Source organism: Anarhichas minor, unplaced genomic scaffold (assembly GCF_050575085.1).
Source record: "Anarhichas minor isolate MPS153535 unplaced genomic scaffold, ASM5057508v1 ptg000007l, whole genome shotgun sequence".
NCBI classification, from domain to species: Eukaryota; Metazoa; Chordata; class Actinopteri; order Perciformes; family Anarhichadidae; genus Anarhichas; species Anarhichas minor.
Window position 1 is genome coordinate 16,154,507 of NW_027466453.1, and position 17,857 is coordinate 16,172,363.

General features: G+C 41.9%; 1 protein-coding gene across 1 annotated transcript in view; it reads right to left on the minus strand.

Annotated features, from left to right (window-relative positions):
- cacna1ia (calcium voltage-gated channel subunit alpha1 Ia) overlaps positions 1-17,857 on the minus strand; it is a 102,107-nt gene that overhangs the window by 14,504 nt on the left and 69,746 nt on the right. Inside the window, exons 13-29 of the mRNA XM_076080917.1 lie at positions 17,594-17,749; positions 17,167-17,257; positions 16,045-16,199; positions 15,034-15,786; positions 14,368-14,468; positions 13,184-13,307; positions 12,916-12,984; positions 11,084-11,262; positions 10,864-10,990; positions 10,383-10,508; positions 10,194-10,283; positions 9,828-10,020; positions 8,864-9,015; positions 7,762-7,871; positions 4,991-5,124; positions 4,527-4,597; positions 776-854 (exon numbers count right to left, since the gene is read on the minus strand). Coding sequence (XP_075937032.1) covers positions 776-854; positions 4,527-4,597; positions 4,991-5,124; positions 7,762-7,871; positions 8,864-9,015; positions 9,828-10,020; positions 10,194-10,283; positions 10,383-10,508; positions 10,864-10,990; positions 11,084-11,262; positions 12,916-12,984; positions 13,184-13,307; positions 14,368-14,468; positions 15,034-15,786; positions 16,045-16,199; positions 17,167-17,257; positions 17,594-17,749 — 2,710 coding nt within the window. The remainder of the gene's footprint in view (positions 1-775; positions 855-4,526; positions 4,598-4,990; positions 5,125-7,761; positions 7,872-8,863; positions 9,016-9,827; positions 10,021-10,193; positions 10,284-10,382; positions 10,509-10,863; positions 10,991-11,083; positions 11,263-12,915; positions 12,985-13,183; positions 13,308-14,367; positions 14,469-15,033; positions 15,787-16,044; positions 16,200-17,166; positions 17,258-17,593; positions 17,750-17,857) is intronic.

Consider the following 17,857-nt stretch of genomic DNA (forward strand, 5'->3'; position numbering starts at 1 on the left):
AAGAATCAAGAAAGCGACACTTGCATTTGCCACTAATCCTTTTCCTGCCAAGCTCCAATAGGAAGCAATGTTGCCACGGGCTGCAGCTGCAGCACACAAGGGGAATGTGACAGTTCAGAGGAAATATCTTCCAACTTCAATGTGGATATTTTAGGACAGTACTTATGTATCAGAATATTGGAGAGTGGGTTGATTCCCTAATGGCTGTCTGACTGCAGGGGAGAGAACTGATGAAAAGGAATAAAGGATGGAGAGGAAATAAGATTTTCATAATAAAGTTAATACAAGTCCTCTTGCTTTTATATACACAAGTTGAGTTTATCAAAATGAGTGCACCATAACTGGAAGACACAAGTTATTTTTAATACTGGGACAGACATTGACATTATGCTTATTTTAAATCGCCTTACACCTATAGTGATGATGTATGGACAACGTGCTCTTCAAATAGAGCATAATCCTTTCATGCAAACATTACCATATATTGATGAAAGGAATAATCCAACGTGGATGAGTTTATGTTCATTACCACATGTAGAAAAATGTATATTTTGGTACATACCAGAAAACACCTGTTTCTCAACAGTTTAAACCATCGAGTGTGAAAAGAAAATCCGTCCAAAACTCAAAATTCTAGATTAAATATATGGATTTGTGGTAAACTGTATTATTGCTTAACCTACTTTATATTTAAAGTTCACACGTAGAGAGAAAATAAGAGGTTTTGTTTGACATAACCCTTTGTAGCATTGGACTGGATGTCATGAGCACTCACCAAGTTCTCCAAATAGCTCTACTCCTAAGGCGGCGTAGATGAAAAACAGCAGCATGAAAAGCAGGCCCAGGTTACCCACCTGCAAAACACACACACACACACACACACACACACACACACACAGACACACACACACGGGAGAACATCTTACCATGCACAAAACCATTTGACAACATTCTAACATCTGCATCAAAAAAGTATACCTCAACAGTATTATGGTTAGGTTTTAAGCTCTGGTTAAATGATATACTCAATATCAAATACACAAGACTACAAGTTCTTTATTAGTGAACAGCAGTAGACAACAAAAAAGTCATTGCTAATGGGACCTGAGATACATCAGCTGTAGGCTTGCTTGCCTGAATGTAATTCAACCCCCTTTTAAATTGCTACTCAAGGGCATATTGTTGAACACAGTTATTGAACACACCAGGAAGCAGGACATCAAATATAGGGTGGAAAGGTTGAGCATTAAAATGTGCAATAGATTGTTTCTAGCTTGTTGCTCCCATACCCTGCTTGGTTCTACGAACCATGGCACAATTTCCTCTGAGACTTTGATACAACTGAACCCCTGATGCGGTTGTGATTTTTTGAGTTTGGGGGTTTGGGACTTGGCTCAGTTCCACCACAAAACAGCCTTCTGTTACCACTACTTAATGGTGATGATGATGTTGCACAGTAAACTCTCAGGGCACAATCTAATCCCATTACAGGGATACAAAACCCAGTCTCCTATTCACATGTCTTTAACACTCTGCTAACAACACTGCTCAACCGGGAATGAGGAAATGCACTGACAAATAGTTACTATAATTATACCTCCAGAGAGGTTTAGATCCCTCCACCTGTTCTTCAGGGGAGAGATATTCTAAATCTGATGGTTACTTTGTAGCGTTTGGTTGAGGAATAATACATCAACATTACGGCTATAGGACAAAGCTTATTCTAAAGAGATTGCACAGAGGCTGCATTGCCAATAAAGTTTATTAAAAATAAAATATGTTGAGATAGTTGCAGGGAATAGGAGCAAATAGGAGCCAAGTCAAACAAATATGACTGAATTTAGATTACATTAAATTGAACTAGAATGAGATATTAGAGTAATAGAATTAGCATCTATTCAATTATCTTAAACTCAAGGTTTAAAATATTTGCTTACGTGTCTTCCATCCTTTGAAATGCACTGCAATGCTAATTGTTAGGAGGAAACCAGCAAAAACGACTATTCACAAAAATGATGATTCACCTGGTCAATTCTACACTTAATCAAAGAGCTGCAGGTGGTGCTGAAAAATAACCTAATATCTGCATGCATATAACACAACAGAAATGTTTAGCGGCATCTAAAAAGCGAAATATGAAAGTTTACTTTTGATGTAGACAAATATGCCCCATTACATGGAGCACAGTCCGGTGAGTCCCTTTGGACTGAAAGTAATAGAGTTAATTGCCAAACAACCTTTAATTTGGAGTGCTGTAATCATTCTAAATGTGACTGTACTGGGGTTTGCCTCAAGTACACCTCCAAGTTAGTGCTATCCTGCATGGAGTACTTAATCTGTGCTTCATAATGGCCCGAGTCTATGCGGGATCCAAGATGAGGATGAATGCACTTTTGAGAAGTTTTACTGGGAAGGATTTAATGGTGTATTCTATGCAGATGCTTATATAATACTAATTTATGCTTTACAGGATGAAAATAAACAAATGCAAATGTATATAATAATAGGTTACACTACACAGGATGAGAATACATAAGAACTGCAGATATATCATCATAATTAACCATATACAGGATAAAATAAACATGAGCTGAAGATGTATAATAATAACTTTCACTATACAGGATGAAAATAAACATTAGCTTTATTTTAACAAGATAGTTTTTGCACAAATGTCCACAAACTTTGTTTTATTATTTTACATTTTATTAATTTTTAAAGCTAAATACAAATAGTTTCACAGGACACAGCTCTGACGCCTTCCCAAGCACATTCCATGTGGGGTCCACATCTGCCTCCGGCTATTCAGTTTCTCAGCCATTCCCACGGAAGACATAAAACAACTGGCTCGACTTTAGTACCAACATGATATAAGCTATTAGTGTGAGGGAATGGTGAGTTGCAGCCATTTCGCATTAGTTGGGGAGGAGAGGATAATGGAGGACGCTTGTGGGTAAAATTACTTTGTCTTGCTGCGTCTTTGTGACGACAAGCCGTGAAAACGCATTTCTCTTAACATGCCAATGAGCTATTAAGCTAACTCACCCATTTAGTCTAAATGTATGGATCCCTCATTAGATCTCTGTGTCCCGTCACGGCCTATTAAATATATAAACTTCTTGCATTCACATCATGTCAAATCTCATAAATTATTATTCTAGCAGACGTCGGTCCCTGTGCGTCATGATGGCATCATTCATATTTCTTGCCTCCTCAAACCAATATCAGTGCATTTGCCTGCTCCTTTGTCGGGCTGTATAAAGCCTTAGTTGAAATGTCGATACTGTCTTCAATATCCAATGTGATGTAATAAAGAAATGTTGGCAGACAGCCATTTCATTTTCACAGTGAAATATAGTGTAATATCACCTCAGATTAATCTCTCGCCAGGTGTAGCGCTTTCACTCTCACCCTTTCAGTACCTAAATATGCACACACACCCATACAGAGAGAGAGAGACCTCCTGGAAATGTTAAATTAACCTGAGTTTTAATTACCTCCCCTCGTGTCCTTGGGATATAGCAAAGGGCTAAGTGTTAATGAGAGGGGGATCAATAGAAAAGAAAGACAAGGAATCTGCTCTCCCTCACCTCTGCCTGCCCTCCTTTCCTCTCACCACCTGTTTTCCTTTGTTTGCTTCATCGTACTTCTGATGGTGAATGGGTCATACTGTGTGCACGTGTGTGACTGTGTCCCTGCATGTCCATACATGAGACTGTATACCTGTATACTGTCTTTTCACCGAACCTGTCTGTTATTTATAGAAAAAGCTTAACATTAAGGAAAATATGCTCATTCGCTTTCTTGTTGAGACTTTGATGAGAAGATCAACACTTATCTCACGTCTGTAGGTCAAATATTTAGCTGGAGGAAGCAGCCAGTTAGCTTAGCTTAGTTTTTCTACATGGGTTTTGTGCAGATTCAACAAAAGAGATATAACCTGTTAATGTTATGTAGTGACTTTTAGAAGCACCAGAGGGCACATAGTCAAACTATTGCTTTAGGTTTTTACAAGTATAATCACTAAAATGTCAAAGGTCAAATTCATGCTCAAAGTAAGACATCAGTGTTCAGTGAACAGAGCTTAAGACAAACATTATTTAATATGAATCAAATAAAAAAGGAATTATTAATTGATCAATAAACATTGGGACACTGATGAAGATTTGGAGGCCGCACATGAAAACCACACGCAAACATAACAAGATACATTCGTTCTGTTGTTTCCTATTTTATTTCTCACCCATAACATTATGCTACAAAGCAAACAGACACGACGACCAGTCAGTAAGAATAGCGAGCAAAAATGCATTCTGGGAATTTTCTAGAGCATTGAACTGTCAGTGCACTGGAATGATTTTGACTCTGGGACGGCCTAGAAACTGATTGACTCTGTGGACGCCTCACCACCAAATTAACTGCAGACTGGCTATTCTGGCTATTGACTGAGACTGACCCACCATCTCTTGGTGAGAGAAAGAGGGAAGACAGTGTGTAACATGTGTGTGGGTGTGTGTATACTGTACCTGAGGCAGGGCTTGGACCACCGTATCCAGCAGGGCTCTCATTCCTGTCGCCATCTTCAGCAGCTTCAGCACTGTTTGTGTGTGTGTGTGGGAGAGAGACTTTAAGTGTGGCCATTTAGAGGGAAATCCCTCAGGTTCAATTACAGGCTAAATGGGAAACATTTAACTGTGGAAAGGTCAGTTCTTTATTTACAGCCTGTGTAACACACACACACACACACACACACACACACACACACACACACAAGAAAGCAGCCTAGACATTAGCTGCTATGCAACAGCTAACTGAGATTTTAACACACCAAAACTAAATCAATGTTCAATTGCACTTAAATGATTTACAGGAAGTGTGGCTGGATAGGACTTGTGAGTGAGTGTGTGTGTGTGTGTGTGTGTGTGTGTGGGGGGGGGGGGGGGGTGGGGGGAGGGGCATATTTCACACACGTGTGGTATATATACTGTACCTCTTGCTATTCTCAGTACTCTCATGATCCTGATGATAGTGGGGTTGATGGGCAGGGCCGCACTGATCTCGATCTCCTCCAGGGTGATTCCCATCACTGACAGAAGCACAATAGCGAGGTCCAACTGGTTCCACCTGGCACAAACACACACACACACACACACACACACACACACACACACACACACATATATATAAACACACTCTTTGTGAAGTTGTACAAAGGCACTACACCACAAACGCACACAAAGCATGTATAAACACAAATATACTGGCAAATTTGTAGACAAACATGTTAAGAAAAAGATGTGACAGTAACAAAATACAGTTGGACAGTTATATCCTACAACAATGAATACACTGAGGGCTGTGTGAAAAGTTCTAAGCTTACTATATGAGGACGTATGTATTAAATGATCAGTTACCTTTCAACACATTACTCTCCTTTAACATCTACACATTTCTACCAGTGATGCTACAGTGCCTCAGCCTCAAAATCCCTTAATAGATCCAACTAAATGCTTGTCAGGGCTTAAGGACAGATGGGAGACAGATATTGCCAAATCAGATGAATATGGTAGGGAATCAAATAGTTTTAAGACACCATAGTCATTGCAACAGTTAAGGACAAGTATTATGACATGATGTTACTACATCACTTTTGCGAGCTTCCCCAGATGTTTATCCTTTATTGCCTCATGTAATTGCTTCAGTACTGCAATCCTCATTTATCCTCAGACTTTTTGAAAGATAGTCAATACATATCTTTTCTAAAATCATCGAAGCGGCAAGGCAAGGCACAGAGTGCTAAAACACTTGGCACTGCCAACTCATTTGTCAGAATGCTTGCCAAACAAATGCCACTGACAATAGTGTATCTGCCGCCCATGACTCATTCTCATCATGCACGATCATGTCTCCCTCTGTTGTCGGAGCCTGTGGGTCTACTTCATTTTTCACATCTTTGTTCGGGACTTACTCAGCTTTTTCACAGTGGCAAAATAAGGTGCATCATCCTCTGTGGTTGCAGCCATCCAGCCCTTTGAAACTGAGGATGGCAACTGCCTTTGTTCATATTTAAGAAGTAATGTTCCTTAAATACGTCATCAAAGTCATCCAAGACAATCTAGCTCACCTGTTAAAAATGCACCTGTTATTCATCAAAAGGTTGAACTAAACTTGGAACTTTTGTATCTCACTTCCCTGTCAGTCTCAGAACCTTTTGGCCAGGCACACATTCACATTTACAGTACACCCACTGCAAATCTACACAACATGCAGTTCTGTTTTTTGGCACATGTGGCATTGTGTTTGTGTGTTACCTGCTACTCCATTGACCCAGTTGTAAAGCAGGCCCTAGAGCCACCCCAGCCAATAAATGACACTATGCACAATGACTGCTCGCGGGAGTGGCTGACACTACATAAAAAGAGACAAAGTGCCAGCTGATAACTGTATGATAAATTCTTTCTATATCCGCCCATCTTATTCCCATTTCATCGTTCATATGTCCTCCGCATTTTTTCTATCTTTGATCAGTCCAGCACCCCCTCTTATATATTATCAGTTTCTTTCTTCTCCATTGCTCACGCTCACTCCCTCTGCCACCTTAGCTCTCTGCTTTCTCTTACCAAACTAAAATAGACCGACGACATTAAACTACCACCATCTGTGCCTCTGCCTTTAATTAGTCACCACATATCCCTGAAAAGAATAAGACATCAGTCTCATCACCGAGTGACAAATCAATTAGCCTGGGCTCTGAGTGAATGAATGTGGGCGTGAGCAGACCGGTAAGTACAGTAAGTTGGAGAAATGGAAAGTGCAGTAGTATCACCTGCAGAGAACGATTAGATCATTTGGTTTCGTTAAGAAGAATGACACTGTAGAGCTGTAGTTCACCCAATAGATTATTACACTGACAAAAAAGGATTGCCATCTCCACTTTAAAAGCTGTATTAACTGCAAATGAATTATAGTTTATAGTTTATTACATTATGGAATAAGGGAATAAAAGAATGATTTGATTGTGGCCAAGGAAACCTAAATACAATAAAGAAAACTGTAAACTCCTGCGTCTTACTGTGAAAAAGAAAACATTTCAGTTGTCTTTAACAAAACTGATTTTGTGTGATAAATGTCTTAAAACGTTACATATTTGTACCAGAATATGGTTAAATCAACTTAATAACAGAAAGCCTGAGAGCCAGATCACATATTTCAACATATTTCATAATCCTCTATATCGTCAAAGCTGTTATTCCCTATTCCATTTCTAACGATCAAAGCAAAAGACAAATTTGTAAAGCCACTACACTTTGAACTAAATAACAATTTATTGTGCCGCTATTGATAGTATACATTAATTCACAAGATTACGGCATGTGCCTAGAGCCCTGATAGTCGCTTTAATGTTTAATTTTCACATCAAATAGAGAGATATTGTCATTTTTGGTGACATTGAATCTCCAACTGTTTTGGTTGTAAAGCTGATTTTGCATCTAATCCAGAGGGCGCTTGTGTTTTCAGGCTCGACACTAAAACTGTAATAAAAAAAAGCTGATTGTCAATCATCATTCATAACCATCATACAGACCTCTGGACAGCAGATTGACAAATCCCACAGTGGATGGGCGAGTTTTGCAGTGACAGTTATACATGTGTGCATAGTGCTACAAATAAGCACAAAGACACATTTACATGCAGACAGAAAAGTAAACACTATCACACACAGTCATGCTGCCACACACAAGGTATAAACACACACTGTACCTCTCTTTGAAGAAGCGCCGAAAGCCGAAAGCGGTGAGTTTGAGTACTGATTCCAGCACAAACGTAGAGGTGAAGAAATAGTTGCAGTACTTCAGGGCGAGATTCAGAGACTGGAAAGAGAGAGTAAAAAAGATGTGTGTGTCTGTGTGTGTGTGTGTGTGTGTGGGTAATAGGATGTAGTATCAGCAGCAGGAGGCAACTGTAGAATTGGAATTGTTCCCATTGTTTGTAGAGTAAAATCAAACATGCCAGGGGCAAAAATAGGGCATCTTCCATTCATAGCACAACAAACGTCCCCAAACAAACATACATTTTTAAGCTGAAATGTATTTCCAGAGTATTCAAATATTCCAAAAGGCAAGCATGTTTTAATTGTCTTAAACATCCAGAACAGCAGAGACCGGAGGTCATCCAGCTTGGCTGCGTTCTCCTTTCATAAATAGAGCTGTAGCTTCTAACAAGTGGGAAGCTGCCAAATGTCAAGACAAACTGCTGACAAATACAGCCAAGACCTGTGATATTTATCTGATGCTCGGTCAGTTTAAGAAAGCGTGCTCCATTTTAAAAGGTCAAACGGGCATCTTATCTCAAGCATAATCACGTTTCCTCTCCCTCACAAAAACAAAACAAGCGCCATCCAGCTTTTGAACTTCCATTCATCGCACATGAAAGGACAGATACATGTACTGTACAGCTAACAGCACTCTGACAGCAGCCCGCATCAAATCAGCAGCACAATCACAGCTCCTTTGTACGGACTGCAACTACTCGCAACACACGCTCCAGAGCCTGGATACAGTTTCATGGTGGCTGACCAGTCAGTGGTATCACTGTGTCCTTTTGAGATGCTGATATTTGGGGAAGGGAAAGCTTTAGGAGCTGTAGTCTGGTGTAGGAAAACAGCCACAAATATTTGACAGACATTAATACTCTGCGTAAAAACCCAACACAAGGTCTTCCTTCTGAGATGGAGCTTGTAGGAGCTAGGTTGCACAAAACACTAATTACTAACAGAAATGCAACAACGCAAGATGCCTCCCTTCATGTATTACTTAACTTGCATCCACAGCCACCAAATACACATCTTTGCAGCTTTGCTTACATGATGTTGATTGTAGTGCTCTAAGGACATGGTGATGACGTTGATGCAGATGATGAAGGTGATGATCAGGTCCAGGTAGTGATTTGTGCACAGTGTGTGGATCATCAGGCGTATGCTGCCATAGCTGGCAAAGTAGGGCAGCTTCTGCGCTTCTGTTGGTAGAAAAATATATCAATGAAGCCTTTAAACACATTCAATTTGTATCTGATGCGTTAAAGAAAGTATTACATTGCCCTGCAGAGATATAAAATACTTCTCACGATCTACAGTGATCATTCAAACCTTCAGGCAAGTACAATCAGAACTTCTATTCAAGCCAAATCCAAACAAACTGCTCCTGTTCCGACTTAAAATGTACAACAGATCATCTTCTGTGTACCAGAGGATTTTTCCAGGGAAGACCTGCTCCACACTGAGCGCTTAGAAGCTCAAAATGTAAGCGCTTTGATCAATCTGGAATCACTATCAACAGGAAGATAACTCTGAAATTGCAGAGGACATTAGCAATTATGACACTTGCTGCTTGTGTGTTTATTATTACCTGTCTGTCTTCATTTCCATCTTTCTCTAGACATCACACATTTTCATCAGTCTTGATCACAGCTCTACATGCTAATAGAGAGTGATTCTTGTGATGTGTCAAAGTACCAACAGGGGTAGAGTGAGCTATCCAAGCCCTTGTTTCAGGCAGTGTATTGTTATTGCTTGTGTCATTATATCTGTTTTTTAATGTTTGTAATATTTTTTTCATCTGATTGTACCCATTGTGTCTCTATAAATCTATTCCTGCATCTTCCTTCTCACTGTGCCCCTCCTTTTTATCCTTGTTTCACTATATTCCTGCCTCCTCTGCCAACTGCTCATGTGCATCTGTTTTTTTCTTTTCCTCTTTCAGCTTTTGGCATCTTCCATACTCCTTCTATGCCTTCTTCGCTATCCCTCTCCTGTCATTCCTCTCTCTTACTTCTCCTCTTCTTTTCCATGCGCCGCTGACGCTTCTCCTCGCGCCTTTTGGCCTCCTCCACTTCCTGGTGCTGGCGGCACTTGTGGAAGTTCTCCACCACCACGCCAACAAACATGTTGAGGACAAAGAAGCTGACGATGAGGAGGAAGGAGATGAAATACAGCAGCATCCACGGGTTGTTGTTGGTCACCGGCTGAGGTTGAAGTGGTGTGTTTGTTCATGATGTGATTTGATATGTAATGACGTGAAAGAAGGAGGTAAGAAACAGAGATAAGAGGGAAGGAGAAAAAGATTTTGCCAGATTAAAGATTGTGCCTAACGTTTTTTTCTTATGAAAGAAATGTTGTTCAGCTTATTTGCGGGTACCTGTTGGTCCACAGACACAGCATCCAGGCCGTGATACATGATGTTTACCCAGCCGTCCTTGGAGGCCAGTACGAACAGGGACATCAGAGCCTGGACCACAGCAGGTAGGAAACAGAAAGGAAAAGTGATGAAAAAGATGCAGAACATGATGCACACCAGATGTGCCAATAAAACACATGTGACACTGACCTGTCCCAGGTTGTCAAAGTTGTACTTATGGTGGACCCACTTGTAGTTGGCTTGCAGACAGTCAGACTTGTTGGTGATGTTTTTGATGTCAAGGCCAAAGCAGTAGAAGAACTTGCCTTTAAACAGCTGTCAGCAGAAGAAGAGACCAAGCTTTTAATGCTGTCTGACTACTTATATATAAAAAAGAGAGAAATAAGCCATTGCAGGCTCCTCTGATGAGATGAAAGGGTGCTCTTGAGTAAAATAATGAGCTGATCAAAGATCCCACCAGCTGAAAATGTTTTGCAATGATGAAAGAAGTAGGAAAACAATGAGATTTACTTTAGACAGACATGAATGTGTGCTCGGGATAGGGAGGGAGAGAATTACATTTCTAAAAAAATCATAGTCATGGGCAAGAAACCATAGCACACAATATCCTGTATTAAATGATGTATGCATGCAGCATGTCTCATCAAAACAGCTCTTCTCTTTTTCCTACCTGCACCCCAAGAATGCCAAAGATGATGAAGAACGCACAACAGATGAGAACAATGTTGCCGATGGGTTTGAGGGAGGTGATGAGGGTCTCCACCACCAGCTTCAGACCTGGAGCTCTGCTAATCACCCTGTAGAGGGGTGAGAGCAAAATAAGAAAAAAATCAATGCTGATGAAAATCAGCATTGTGCAATTTACTTCAAAATTATGACTTCGTCCATACCTGAGGGGACGCAATGTTCTGAGCAGCCGGAGTACTCTAAGTACACCCAGGATCTTGGCCCCACCCGCCATGGACACAACAATGTCAATCAAAGACACAAAAACCAGGAAGCCATCCAGAATGTTCCAGCTGCTCCGCAGGTAAGCCTGTTCACCCACATACAGCCCCATGGAAACCACCTGGAGAGAGACAATTTGGTGAAGCAGCCCATTAGGACATGGACTGTCTGTTCCTGGACCGGCTCTGTAAAATAAACCGCCAAGTGTGTAGCACAACAAAAAAAACAAGGTGAAACTAAAAGAACAAGAGGATGAGAGAGGTGATACAGACATGAAAAGTCATCAGCAGCTGTAGGACAAAAGGCTGTCGACACTAACAAGATATCTTACACAATCAAGCTCATACACACACGCACAGACGTACATACACACATGCCAAGAGAGTGTCCACAGCAGACATGGACTTTATCTGCCACACATAATATGTGCAGACACACACATCGACAGAAAATTCGAAAAAACAATACAGAACACATACAGCAAAATGGCACCTATGTTTAATAATGAAATACACACACACACATGTAATATCCATTGGTGCAGTGATATACTGTGAATGTCACAACGCCTTTGACTTTGCTCGCAAAAACATTATTGTGAAACCATTTGACATTATCATGGTCCTCTGTGACTTCAAGAGTGAGGGAGGGATGTTACACAGGCATTGTAATACAAATGCACACAGCTGGATTTAGTGTTTTTCGAAGCAGCAGTGGGAGCATCAAAAATCTGCAACTGACATTTGAAGCTGTTTGCCAAGTGTCTGGTAAAGCTTCAGAGGGACAGTGGGGGTTAGCGTGCAAACATAGCAAGGTGGTTGAAAGATCAGTGCCTGGCAAACATCTTACTGTAGATCTGAATTTTTGTATAATCTAATACTTTATATTCAGAAATAGTACGAGAAATAGCATTGCTTTGTCATATAACTACAATCATGAGATCAATTTTTTTTTTAGAGAGAGCTACATTGTTTCTAAAGCTGTCTCATGAAAAAAAAGACTAAACAGTTCTGTAACATGCTGACCAATTCCTCAACCCTGCTGTGCTTTTTATGTGGCTGCATCTTGTACACAGCGCTAGACTCAGTGGTGGTGTCCTACGGAGAGATTAATGCTACACAAACAACCAACACACATTATGAAGATACACAAGTCTCAGACAGTCAGAGACACAGAGGGAGGCATGTACGGCTCGGCCAGGGGGCTGACAAGCCTGTGGCTCCTTGACGGGCTGTGATTGGTTAATAATTGATTGTGGGAGTGCATAATTGATGGCCCACTTGTGCCAAAGTCTTTCGCAGAGAATACAGAGACAGTGGCAAAGGGAGGGAGGGAGATAAAATAAAAGTAAGGAAGGGTGGGGAAAGATTGGGAGTCTGGGAAAAAAACTGACGAGAATAGAGGGGACCCTAAGGAAGTGGAAACACAAACTTAAAAAAGAAGCGGCCAACATCGGCGAGGACAGGAAGAAAGAGAGAGTGTGGGGGAGTGCTGGAGATGGACTGCATCCAAAAAAGAAGACTAGCCGCTAATTAATGACATTGCTTAATTGCTCTACTCTCCAAAGGAACATGGGAATTGCCAAGAAAGACTGGTAAGGGAGGGGTTGGGCTGTGGGAGCACTGAAGCGAAGTCAATTCAGCAAGAGAGAGATAGAGACAAACAGGGAGACATGGGAGGAGGACAAACAAAAAAGATGCTTCCGTGTCGCGCCTGCACACAAACTACACACAGGACTAATTGGTAGTAATAGAGACAAGTTGCAAAATGTTACCTTGAGTGTCATCTCGGTCACAAAGATAGCAGTAAAGATGTAGTTGGAGATGGTGAGAAAGACTCTTTCCTGGACCAAACATGGGGAAGGAGATAGAGAGTTAGACAGAAAGAAGAGATGGGACGATAAGGGGTAGTACAATCTTACCTACTGCACCTTTATGATAATAAAATTAAATTTGTCTTTGGAGAATACATGAAGCTATCACAAAAAGGCTACAGACAGGAGCTTCACACATGCAAAAGACACATATTTGAGAGGATCTTACCAAGCTGCCCTGTAGTATCTTGGGCCTCTCCAGAGCTACTGTAATGCAGTTGGAGAAGATGAAGGCCAACACCACATAGTCAAACAGCTTATGGGCTATGATGGACTGGCATATCCGTCTGAATCTGGAGTAGCAGGTGAAGAGAGGAGAGGATAAGAGAGGACAGGAGAGGAAGAATGAGTTGAAGATGAATAAAGGAAGGTAGGAAGCAAAATAGAAGTTTAAATAGGCATTGCAATTGCTATTGAGCCAAAAAAGAGGCTGGCAAAATGGGGGGGGGGGGGGGGCACAATAAATAGAGGTTAGACCACACTCTGAGCAAACACAATTTAAAGACCTCTTCCATCCAATCAGAATGGGAGCCAATTCCCCTGACAGTGCATGGGAGCTCCCTTACATCTTGGTGAGTAAATAGCCTCATTCATCCCCTGTTTACATCGCTCCTAATTCAAAACAAATTACATTAACAACACTCTCAGAAGCACCAGACTCCTGAGTACAATGCTCTGTTGGGAGGACAGAATAAAGAGATAAGAGAGAAACACAGAGAGAGAGATAGACAGAAAGAGATGGGACATATAAATAGTGAATATGCATTTCAAACCTTAGCATGTGACACTGCCAAAACGCAATTAAATATCTTTGCTGCAGTGTTTATTGGAACGGATGAAAATAAATAGAATGAACCCAATAGGAGAGGGATTGTATTTTGGAACAAGCACGGGGACATTTAAATGCCTTTTAGTTAAAACAGACCTGTTTCTATTCAAACTGCAGCTTGCAACACAACATCACTACAAGTTAATGTAGAATTTAATACATTTTATTAAATTCATCCCCCGAGGCCTGTTTCTTGCTCTCCAACAGGAGGGAAGAGGGAAGAAAATATCAACAAGGCGGCAATCAATACTCTAATGTAGTCCTTCTCTGTGGAAGCTTGGCAACCTGTCCTTCCTATTGATGAGGTGAAGAACGGAATCTGCCCACCCATCCTTGATATTGTTTTGATGAGACACGTCCTGTGGCCAGCCGATAATGTTTGGATGAGAGGTTTTGGCTACAAAACAGCGAACATTTTAAGGCAACACAATTTTGATGCAGACAATCACTGACTGCACTGTACACAACAGATTTGATTAAAAAGTGAAAAAGAAAAAGCGGTGCGAGGGGTAAAAGTGACTCACTTGTTCTGTGGGGAGAATAGGAAGACAGACCAGTCCTCTCTGCTCTCACACCACTCTGGTTTGTACGCTTCTAACATCTTCTGGATGCGGAAGCACAAGCTCTGCAACACACATAACACACATCATGGCACACACACACACAGAGGGCCCATACACCATGCACAATACAATCCCCTGTTTAGACTGTCTATTTAAATTATTTACGAAAGTGAAACACTTCTATAGCAACAGCTCGGAGCATCCTCCAACATTACCATCTGTATAGCTCTCTCCCCCGCTGTCTAAATAGTCCTTTCTAATTAACCTTGTTTCTCTCATACACAGACTTGTTTAAAATGAAAACAATGGGACTCCCACGAGGCCCAGGTGATAGGGAGTGCAGGCTTTATACAAACTACTTGAAAATCCTACACAAGAGAGCGGGAGATTACTGCATGTGTAACATCTTGTACTTTAACAAAATAAGCTAATGGTTCGTTATTGGGAATCACAAGCTGAGATTGTGGTTCTTTGTTCTTTTTAGACACTTTTACGTGTCTCAAGGATGCTTATCTGAGTCTGTGTAATTGGTGTATCATAGGAAAGTCGTACTCCTCTTACTCACCAGGCTTTTCCTAATGCTATTACCGTTTAATTCCCTCCCACATGCACTAAACGGTAACTTACATATTCAATGTCATCGTCTAGGTCCTCCCGGTCCTTGCTGCGTGTGTTAACCTGAGGGAAGACGTCGGCCATCAGCTGACTCTGGGGGTTCGCCCCTGCAGCCTGCTCAGTGTGGTGTCTAGGAGGGAGCTGGAGAAGCTGAGACAGAGGAGTCTTCCCATTACAATCTTGGTGTACCCCTCCTAAGACACCCAGACTGTCGAGCCCACCGCCACCACCACCACCACCACCTCCACCGATGACCATCCCCCCGGAGAAGCTGTTCTTCTTGTGGTGAGCATGGAGCGTCATGGGGGGCAGCGGGAGGTGTGGCAGCGGTGGAGGGAGCGGAGGTCCTGGGACCTGCAGCAAGTGGGGCAGTTCTAGTGATAGAGCTCTGCGGTCCCTCCTGGGTACAAAGTGTCCCGGTAGCACAGGATGTGGAAGGTGAAGAGAGTTTGGAGCAACAGCAGGAGGAGAGAGGAGAGACTCCTCCTCATCCTGGTTGGCATGATGGAAGTGGCGGCGCGGTGATGAAGAGGCACGGGGACCCCGGATACGAAGGCTTCCTCCGACTACTCCGCCAAGAGGCCCCAGACCGTAGCCATAGAAGGGCCTTGCAGAGGTGGGGGTGAAGGCTGGACTAGCGGAGGGAGACGAGGAGGAGCAGGGGCGGCATCCTCCCAGGCTGTTCCAGCTGGAACGCCGGGCCCACAAGGCCTGAGGCTGGGTAGGCAGTGAGCGACCCCAGTTGTGATAACTTCGACCTGGATACTGAGAAAGAGAGGGAGAGGTTTGTTCCATGCCCTGCACTGCAATCCTGAGCCACACTCTGTCTAGAGCGGCTCTGGCAGTCCGGATTACAAACAGAAATAAACAGAACCAATCCAATGACCACACACATCTCATTATAACAAATAACATAATAACATTGTTGCAGCAAGTGATTGTCCTTATCAAAGATATGACCTATAAAATGACTTACATTTATACATTCTCAGTTTTTTTTTCCAACAGTCCTTTTTCACTTACCATTGCCCTCTGCTCCAAGTTGGCCCTACCAAGAGAAATAACACTGTTCTTCCTGGAGCCGAGAGCAAAGGACAACCTCTCTCCTGGAAACAGACCATGGGGCAGTGCGGACAAGTCCAGGTGCCCGTTTGGGGTTAGTGTAGAGATCTTTGGGTCTGTAAGAAAGAGGGGGTGGAGAGAAGAAGGAAAGGGACAAGTGGTGATAAAAGGAGGGAGGAGGAGAGATGATATGCATGAGCGGGGAAAACAGTTCAAGAAAAAAAAGAAAGAATTAAGTAAGTCCTTCCCACCTTCTGTTGCTGCCAGGCAAACATAACTTGGCACACTCCATCACGTTACAACATAAAAGTCCTAAAACAATGTTATGGCCAGCTCAGAGAGGCAGAGGAAGGTTTCATTTACACTAAATCACCTTAGAGGAGCTCATAATGATGAAAGAGAGGAATATCTGCCAGTGGTTTATCCGCTCTCTAACATATATTTTAGTGGAATAGCTCTCCAGGAACGATCAACTTTCCAAATGCTGTTTTTTTTCCAGGTAAGCTGACATTTAATAAGGCCCATTTGGGTTCAGGAGCACTGTGATCAGACATCCTCAGAGGCCTCCATAATGTGCTGCTGAATGCTATTCTATTCTGCATAATGCTTTTGCTGATTCCTGGTGAGTTGACTTTTGTTATGACTACAGGGTGAAGAAGGGAGGGGGGAGGAAGGAGACGTGACATCTGGCATGCATTATTTAAAGCTGGTACAGCTTACATTTCAGGCAAGAAAAAGATGGTTAGAAATGTTTGCTGCGGAAATATGACAACAGGCAACGGTTTTAATGCCCAAGGCACAATGAAACAGCTGATAGCTTTCTGGAGGGTGAATGTCTGGAGGCCTTAAAACGCGTATATGATGGTACTACCCCTTTTACCAGTCAGACTGAAGTAGGCAAAGATGAGAAATAATTCTGGGAACAGTTTACAATTCTGCTGAAATGTAGACAAAAGCCAGACTGTTTGTATGGGAATAATAAAAGAGGTGAAGTTCAATTGAATTTGATTTAACATGATTTCAGTGGTGAGAAGAAAAATCAATCTTTATTCAACAATAAAGCTCCTAGAGGCATTTTAATACCTGAGAGATGCAGAGAGTCTTTCTGCTTATCATTCTCCTCAAAATTACAGGAAGACCTGTCATCGTCCGAGAAAGAGCGGTTTGCATCACCCTGTATTGGGGAAAGAGGGTGAAAATGAACAGGTGAGAGAGAAAGAGAGACACAGCGGGGAAAGGAGAGGGATGGGGGAACAGCAAGGAAGAGGAGACATGATGGAAGATGAAGGAAGAGTAAGGAGTAGAGAGTGGCTGAAAGTGTAGAAATAATGACCAATCACAAGCTAATTTAAATAGTAACCACCAATCATTCATCCTCTCCTACTTACCAAACTATCTAAGGGGCAATTTTCTCTATATGACATGATTACATAGCTTTTTTCAATATAACATTTTGTTGTGTCTTTTGCAAAGTGCATACTGTCCAATGCCCTACATTAGGATGTCTTACCTCAGCTTGGAAACCCTCAACCAAGATGGCAACCAGTAGATTGAAGAGCACATAGTTTCCAAATGTCATAAGAGCTACAAAGTAGAGAGCAGCACAGGGCGAGGTGGATGCCATCCCATTGTACAGCACCATGTTCCAGTCCTCCTGAGTCAGAATCTAGAGAAAATATAGTCAAATATATGATGAATTGATGATGTGAAAAATGTAGATATTATACAGTACATACACACCCAAATGTCAATAGAGGTAGAAAAAATAAGCTCC